Source organism: Limulus polyphemus, unplaced genomic scaffold, assembly GCF_000517525.1.
Source record: "Limulus polyphemus unplaced genomic scaffold, Limulus_polyphemus-2.1.2 Scaffold480, whole genome shotgun sequence".
NCBI classification, from domain to species: Eukaryota; Metazoa; Arthropoda; class Merostomata; order Xiphosura; family Limulidae; genus Limulus; species Limulus polyphemus.
In genome coordinates this window covers 142,675-152,011 of record NW_013666090.1, presented here as the reverse complement: position 1 = coordinate 152,011, position 9,337 = coordinate 142,675, and the positions used below count along the sequence as shown (strand labels likewise).

At 34.0% G+C, this 9,337-nt stretch overlaps 1 protein-coding gene across 1 annotated transcript in view; it reads right to left on the bottom strand.

Annotated features, from left to right (window-relative positions):
- Positions 1–7,526, bottom strand: part of LOC106458525 (protein spaetzle 3-like) — a 23,666-nt gene extending 16,140 nt beyond the window's left edge. Inside the window, exons 1-2 of the mRNA XM_022384765.1 lie at positions 7,452–7,526; positions 717–841 (exon numbers count right to left, since the gene is read on the bottom strand). Coding sequence (XP_022240473.1) covers positions 717–841; positions 7,452–7,526 — 200 coding nt within the window. The remainder of the gene's footprint in view (positions 1–716; positions 842–7,451) is intronic.
- Positions 7,527–9,337: the final 1,811 nt, after the last annotated feature.

Below are 9,337 nucleotides of genomic sequence, written 5' to 3'. Positions count from 1 at the left end.
CGCATCTTTGTGTGTTGCAGGCAACAGCTTACGTGTGGAATAAGCACAGTAAGATCTGTGCAAGAACTTAGCTAACAGATATTTCCGCATATAAAAGCTATCTTCAAGTTTTGTACACCAAAAAAACTTTTCAAATGTCTATATTGGTGTATAGTTTAACTTGAATGTGAAAACTATTTGAAAAAGTACTAAAATCATAACTAATCCATTTATTCATTACAAAAATAACTGATTTATTTATTTACTAAACAAATATTAATTAGTGCATTTCTTCACTTGAATAATACTCAAATCCAATTAGTAAACTGAAATTTAGAAAAAATAACATATGAAACAAAAGCACTTTGAAAGATATAGAGAATATTTATAAGGGCTTTTGGGCGGAATGGTAATCAAATTTTGTGCACTTATTATAATATATTAATGTTTCATCTAGCAGCTGCTAAATAGATTTCATTAAAATCACACATTTACGAAAGATAGTTCATCGTCGGCAAAAAAATCCAGAAATTTATGCATGACTAAAAGTAATCTTAACAGGATTGCACAAGGCTTAAACAGGAAAGACCTTCTTCTGCTCTGTTAGTTTTAAAATTGTTAATTAGTTATTTTAGTTTTTACATATTGTTGTTTAAGAGCTTAATCCACGAACAAATAAAAGCAACATCGAATAACAAGCATGTATACATAATGATAACGACATGATCGTTACTCACTTGGGGTATTTATTTCCTGGTGTTGGACAGTATAACTGATTCAGTCGTCGTATACAAGGATAACCACGACGAATGTCCGCACGGATTTCCCAACCCAATGCTATAGATAGTGCCGCTAATATAAACTGTAAATAAACAAAATCTATCTAAATTAATCTTGAAAATGCTCACATATTACTAACTTTTAGAACATACAAATAATATAAAACTAGTTGGTTATCCTAAAACTTTTAATTCTAATAAAAACAGGCAGAATGAAATCCTCAGAAAATCAATATGTCATTTTTCCAAGAAGCGGGAAGATATATATTTTCATGCGAATTATATGAGTGTTAGTTTTGAGAAAAAAGAACTAAATTAGATTCAGAATTCTTGACGAATACTTACTGAAAATGTTAACCTTTGTAACTTTGGAACTACGGGTTTTGAATTATGTGTTATATGCTATCAATAGAACAGAAGTACATGCACTTAATAAAGGTAACACCACAAACTGTTGCCTGGGATAATGCATCTATAACGCTCCTAAATGTTCGATAAGTTCTCTCCAAATGAGCAGTAAATCAATTTACCACTAACAGAGCTCAAAAAATAGCAGGCTTGAATGGACTTTTAAAAAAAAACTCCTTGTGATTTGTATTTATCATGAAGCACGGTGGTAGCTCATAATAGGGGCCCGGCATGGCCAGGTGGTTAAGGCCCTCGACTCGCAATCTGAGGGTTGCGGGTTCGAATCCCCGTCACACCAAACATGCTCGCCCTTTTAGCCGTGGGGGCGTTATAATGTGACGGTCAATCCAACTATTCGTTGGAAAAAGAGTAGCCCAATAGTTGGCGGTGGGTGATGTCTAGTCTTACACTGCTAAATTAGGGACGGCTAGCGCAGATAGCTCTCGTGTAGCTTTGCACGAAATTAAAAAAAACAAACAAACTCATAATAGAAATCGTTCATTTGTTCTTCTTTATTATTATTTAATATTGTTCCGCCAGTTTTACAGCCAAAACCTCCAAAAAAATGGCTGTGAGTATAGTAATAAAAGCTGGGTAATATTACTAAATGCAACATTGTGTGGGATAGTTTTTAATTTAGTTGACGACCTAACAAATAACAGCGGGTGTATAACCGTTGACACCCAATCGTTTTAATGTAGTCTGTAGTTTATATGGAACCTCATAATGTAATATACATGCACATGTATATAGCTGTGGTTGTAATTTCATGTTTATATAACAGGTGTGAGACATGTACCATAGCGATTATTAACTTATTGTTGCAATTGTATTGATGTCGCGTTTCATTTGTTTTTGTATAGGGTTCCTGCCCTTTCGGATTAGACGCTGCTGAGACGATCACAGTCATTTTTACCACTGCATGATCGAATCATGTTACAAAAACGTCTAGGCTGTCTTGCACAACATATATCTTTAAGTCGTAGTTTAAAATATATCACCAAGTTCAGATTCGAGCATCGGATCAGAAATTATGCTGATAGCTGATGGTAAGTGTCGAATTATAGCCAACACTGCGTGATTGCGAATTTTATAGGTACTGCAGATAGAGTAGCCATCCTTGAAGCTGACTTTAAGGAGTGGCAAGAATCGTGCTAGCAGGAGATGGTAATTCTAGGCGAAAATTAGGCAGAAAATTTCTAGCTATATATTTTATTTAGAAAATATTTAGTTCCAGATAAAGTATGCAGCAGCTACGGCCCACCAGAATTTAGGAGCGTCGTGAAAGAGGGTCGTACAAGTGTCACGACCCAAACTCCATCAGAAATGAACGGGGAAGGTATCTAAATATAATCAATTCATAATTGTTAATTAACACGTTTTCGACCTTGTAGAGTGTGCAGAATGTCACTCTAAGAGGAAATCTGCCCAGCTGCAGCAAAACCGTGACCAGCTTTACTATGGCCAGCGAAGAGGAGGAGGGAAATATAACAACTATAAGAAATATAACAAATGCTTATTTGTATACATATACTGTTATATTATGATACATTGTCTTATATTTACATTGAATATGTATACATGCATCTATAAAACTTGAAAATTTCATATGGCTGTCTATATATATACGGCTTAACAACTTATAAAATCTATAAAGCCTATATGTATATGTGTGTATATATATATATATATATAGAGAGAGAGAGAGACAGACAGACAGACAGATAGATAGATAGATATAAATACTAACAAACATGCATTGCATGTGCATGCATGTATAAAACTCATGAGGTTACAAAATCTAGTCCATGCACCATTCCAATATAGTTCAGTAGTCCCTTCAATCCAAGAGCCGGGATAACTACTTTCCGGTATAATTCAGTAGTCTCTAATCTAGTGTTTACAGACTCTCCATATAGCTACAGGGTATAAATATAGTAACTATATATATTTTACAACCATTTACATAACATGTGGTATGTTGATCACCATGCATCATAGTGATCATACATGCAGTACCACTGTCAATGATAACATTGTGGTTATGATATCAGGAGCAACAGTAATCCAATCTGCATGAAGCCAATCCAAAGGTTGTCATTGTTTCCCGAGAGAATAACACACACCAACTACTTATTTCATTAACTAAACTGTTTAAAATAGAAAATTGTTGCTATTATACAGAATTATGTTCTGATGAACTTAAAGAGAAGTAAAGAAACAAAATTGTTAATTTAAAAAAGGGAGAATAGGGATCTTCAAAAAATTACAGAAACAAGAATGGTAACTTAAAGTGCAAATGCAATCACGAAAAAGTAAACAAACATTATTTCCTGAAGCTATAAACCTCTGTTTTGATTCCATGTCTAAAAACTGTAATATTTAGGAGAGTCAAAATAGTGATTTGTAGCTTGAGTCAACACTATGCCTCAAGCCTTAAGAATGATTGTTTACTTTTTTGCGATTCACTTTAAATTACCTATCTTGTTTCTATAATTTTTTGAAGATCTCTTTTATCACTTTTTAATTAAAATTGTTTAATAATCTTGTATTAATATAACTCCATATGTAGTTATGTAAATGTTCCCACATTTTGACACATCTTTCCAGTCACAAAATGACTTTAGTAACTGATCATGTATACAGACACGAAAAATATATACAACAAACTGCACAAAAGATCTAAGGCAAAGTTCAAAAAAGAAAATCAACACTAGATACGATGATGATAAAATCTAGAAACGCTTTAGGTGGACACAACGTTGCAAGCCTAAACCCTTTTTCGGGTGATGTTTGTTAAAGTCTAATGTACACAGCATATCAGAATATCACTAAAAAAGGTAACAATAGGAGAATGTACGACATTCGAAGTATGATGTAACAATATTGGCGAATCAAATGTAAAGAAATGATGCAAGGGAAAGAGAAGCAGATGGAAAATGTGTAAAAAATGCAAAGCTGATAGGTCAGAGGTAATAGTGGGAAAAGTCAGAGGATGTCAAAAGTAAAGTTACAAAAAAATGAAAATTTATCGTACAAATCAAGTGGAGAAATTGTACCTAGAGTATAAAAAAGGCTTGTTGTTGGCGTCCACGTAAATAACGGTCTGTTGATGTAGATCTTAGAAGAACAAGTCTGAGAAGTGACAGTCGTGTTTGTCTTGAGACTGATAAGTCAAGATTACGATGTAACACGTGTCGTCTGTGTGCGCGAAATCTGTCACTGATTTTGCGACCAGTCTCAACGAAGTACAGCAAGTAACAAATGTCACAAACAATGCAGTGTATAACGGATTTTGGTAAATAGGTAAAATTAGTTATAATTTAAAAACGATATGGGAAAAATGTCACTGGAATTCGATTATCAACATGGTGAAAAGTTACACAACGTGGTTGGTTGCAGGTGAAAGAACCAGGAGGAGTGTAAAGTTAGCATAAACAAAGGTAACCCAAAAGCGTTGGTTGTGTTTAAAAGCAACAACAGCTTTTTCACTGAAAATACCCTTATTGACAGTATTAGTTTGAAAAATGTTAAAGCTGTCCCTGGTGATTTAGGAGGACACAACTGGGTGATTAGGAACAGTTAAAGTAAGCTTGTTACATTTCGTCTTTTGTAACAATGTCTCAAGTGTATTCTTACGACATTTATGACAAGCCTTACAGAAAGCCTTTTGTAAGATTCGTTTAGGATAGCCCGGAGAGAAAAAGAAGTCGGTCATTTCTTCAGACTTGGAGATGAAATCATCATCGTCACTACAATTGTGATATAAACGCTAAAATTGGGAGTAAGGGATTGAACGTAAAGTGGTAGGAGAATGAGACGAATCAAAACGTAAGTAAGAATGGGAGTCAGTATGCTTATAATGAACAGTAGTGGACAGTTTTTTTATTATTTACAATGATGATTTCTATGTCAAGAAATGACAGGCTGGTAAAAATGTGCCTGGTGAAGTTTAAAGAAGGCTGAAAGAAAATTAATAAAGTTGTCAGTTATATTATCAATAAATATGCCGTAAATATACCTAGAAACTGGGGAAAAACGATTTTTCACACAGCCTACAAACAAGTTTGTATATAAAGATCCAATCCTGGATTTGTTTTCATAGCAACATCACATAACTGTTTGTAAACTGTGTCATTAAACGGTGTCATATTTAGTACAGATTCGGTAAGTTGTAAAATGGTATCAGTAGAAGGTATGAGTGTATCTCGTCTGTGAAGGAATAACTTTAGGGCCTGTAAACCTTCATTGTGAGGCATAACGGTGTAAAGAAGTGATACGTTACCAGTGAATATTAAGACAGAAGATTTGTAGGGACATTAAAATTGCCAGTTAACTGAAAAGCATGTGTGGGTTTGTATACTACGGAGAGGATCGTCACCAGTAACAGGTTGGTGAAATGTGGTGTTTATTAGCGACACCGCACATGCACTTCAGTTAATTGACAATTTTAATGTCCCTACAAAATCTTCTGTTTTGATCTTCTCAGGTAGTATAACATCTCTTTACACCGCTAATCCTCACACTGAGGGTTTACAGGCCCTCAAGTTCTTCCTTGACAGACGAAATACACCCGTACCTTCTATTAATACCATTTTACAGCTTACCGAACTTGTACTAAATTTGAGTACATTTAAGTTTTATGAAACTGTTTATAAAGAACTATGTGGTGAGTTGCTATGGAAACCAAACCAGGATGGGCTCTTTGTATGCAAACATGTTTGTTAGCTATATGGAAAATCTGTTGTTGTTTTTTTTTTTAAGTTTCCAAGAAAAATTCCCATTTGCACACCGGGTATATTGACGACATTTTCGACATATTTATTGGGAATATAACTGAATTTGACAACTTTATTAATTCTCTTTCAGCCTTTTACCCCTTCCTTAAATTTCACCAGGCACATTTCTACTATCCTGTCATTTCTTGACATAGAAATCATCATTGAAAATATAATGAAACTGGCCACTACCACTACCGTTCTTTATAAGCATACTGACTCTCATTCTGTATGCTTATAAAGTTTCTTATTTCGAAGTCCACTCCCGACCTCTAGCAACCTGTCTCTTAGGAAGGACACTTGTCTTTAGTTATATCTTCCCAGCTTAGCTTATCTACATCTCCTCATTTGTTTGTCTAGAACTGGTGAAAAGCAAGATAACCCTGATAGGTCATTGGCTGATATATAAAATAAGAAGGTTAAAAGCCAGTTACCCTTTTCACTTTGAATGTGAAAATATTAGCTAGAAATTGGGGCATTTTTCTTTTATATTCAGTTTAAGTGTGCTAGTGATATAAGGGTCAGTTTGGTAGAATCTGTGTCTTCAAATAAATACTTGTCTAGTGCTTAGGGAGAAGAGAAAAGCTTGTGTCAATGCTGTACAGCACAGTTATTGAAATTTATTTATAAACATACTATTATTTTATTTTGAACGTGTCTTTCTAATTCTACTCTTTCTCTGCTTTCCATCACACGTACACAACCATTATTCTTTCGTCTCATCTTCATCAGTTACTCAAAGCTTAGTTTAATTTTCGAATTTTCTGCTGTTACTCGTGTATATAATGTACATTTTTAACTTCACTAGCCAAAATGAAAGTGAGAGGGCATTATTTGCAGAACTTAATGATATCAAATTATTTCTGTATCAGCAGTCACAAAAAATATCAATATTCCTATGTAATCCTGCGCTGGCATTGGTAAATTTGCTGCATCACACGCTGATATTTTCTTAGAAACTGTTATTTTGGTATTCTGGAGGGTTCAAGAAAACATTTGATCTTTCCATTGCTCGATGAAGCTTGATTTTTTCATGGAAATTGTGACACGCTAGATACAGAAGTACATGAACAAAATGAATCTTAATATAATTGTTTTATTCTCTTTATTCTCACATTTCACAAATGTCCTGCATTTATATGGTATTTTGTGAACCTGTGACCAGTTAATACTGTTTATCTACAGGATGTATTGCAAACACTTAATATTTCTTTGCCCTCACAGTTTAGCTTCGTTGATCTACCAATCGACGTATAAGCCTTCTACTAAAGAGTATCTTTATGTTAAACTTATTTCTGTGATTTTCAAAGGTAAACTTGTCGTACCACTTCTTCATTTATTGGTCGTTTAAAATAATAGTTTTTTGTTTTATTCCATTTTTATATGCATGATATTAACAGTAAAGGCTCTACGTGTTCAAAACTCTCGTATATAGAGTACAAGCAATAAATTAAATGTTACAGGCGCAACATATTCGATTAATTATAAACTGAATCAAAATACTTACCATGCTGTCGACCATGAGAATACTTGGAAAAAACATTATATGAAAAAGTTCTATTTCCATGTACAAAGCGTTCATGGTTTCGACAAATAATAGATAAAGTTAACTAAATAAAGACTTTGGGTTCAAAGAAATGTTAAAAGAAGTACAGCCCGATATGTGATGTGGTTCGCTAGCTTGCTTTCACTCAGCCACAGATTGCGAATCATGAGAACCTTCGTGCTGCTTTTCCAGACCAATTATCGGCCTCTATGGGTGCGACAACTCACGATTAATCGTTAACTGATGAATACAAACGATACAAGACCCGGCCAGTAGTGTTTGCTAGATAGGGGACCAGAACAAAACAGTCTGCGTAACCAAACTGCATATAAACCTTGTCTCGGCACTAAACAGTTTCGTAGGAAGATTAAACGGTATAGAAAAATCCACCCGCGTGCGTGCTAGCCTAAGGCACTGGAGATAACAGCTCAGCCCCCACAGTTTGCCCTTTCTTTTTTTAAACCACCAGGTCAGTGGCTTACAGGGGCAAAAGGTAGGTGGGTAATCAAGTCATAGAGTGCTTCCAGACAAATGTCATTAATAAAAGTACGACCACGAGGTCTTCCTACTAAGGTACTTACTTACCTATGTGTTGTCTAGCTTTAGCCACAGACAAGGGTCAAATCATATTACCTTAAATTCTCCAGTTTCATTGACTTGTTGATACTTAATTATTTATATTGTTATTGAATTGACAATGTAACTGAATTTATACAACTCTGTACTCTACCATATTCGCTCTGAGCTACATATGTACTTAATAAGTCTAAATACTAAACAAAGTCACTATAAATTATTTATTATTAATATATAAAATGGTCTTGACTGACTTATAAAGTAATTATTGTTTAAAAATAGTTTCACACAGATTACATACGTCTCCAAAAGAACCATGCTCTTTTGTTCCCTTGAGATGGATAAAAATTATAACTGACATTTTCAACGATTTTGGAACGGAATTGAGCATACTTAGTCTAGTATATGATATTAAAAACGAAAGTATAGTATTATGACAGTGGTGATCACTATAAATGTACATTGGTAATGTTTTACGTTAACATAGATTTTAAAAAAGATATTTTTCGGTATCTTTTTACTAAATACTTAAATGATCAATATTAAAAATATATAATTGACCTTCATGGGCTAGTTGTCTTGAAGATCTGTGTATCAGCCACAAAACCCTCATTTAATTAGGTTTAGGTAGGAACAAGTCCAATGGTAGGTGTATAGGGAATATGAAGATATATTATTCATCTGTGAAACGAAAATTAATATAAAGGTGAAAGCAAACCTCGCGTGGGATTTATGGATATGTCGATTTTATGATAGAAACAGCATTTGTTTTCGAAAGAGGACATAAGTTTATGTTCTACACTAGAAGCCCTGTCTTCGTTAGTTAACATATTTAACATATGTTAACATATGTTGTTCTAATAAGAATATATAAACTAATTGGCAGTGTATATTTCAAACATTTTCTGGCAAAACTCTTAACTAAGACATTTGTTTCTAACTCGATTAAGTCAAACGAATATGACGGGTTTGTTACCCGAAGAATATGACAATATTAGATAGAAACTTTCTCATTTCACAAAAAGAAGGGCATAAATACGAAACCATAATTATTTTGTTAATACATAAAGCTGTTCAGATATCATATCATTGTAAATTCCAAAATGCAATAATCTTTGGTGCTTACTTGTTTGGGGTTGGACGTGAGAGTCATTGGTGCTTAGTATTTATAAAATTTGTTAACACCCATTCTGAAACCCCATGCCCTACTCTGTCTTGAGCTAGGTTGTTAGTAGCTACAATATTAATTGTAATATACCAACTGCTAATTG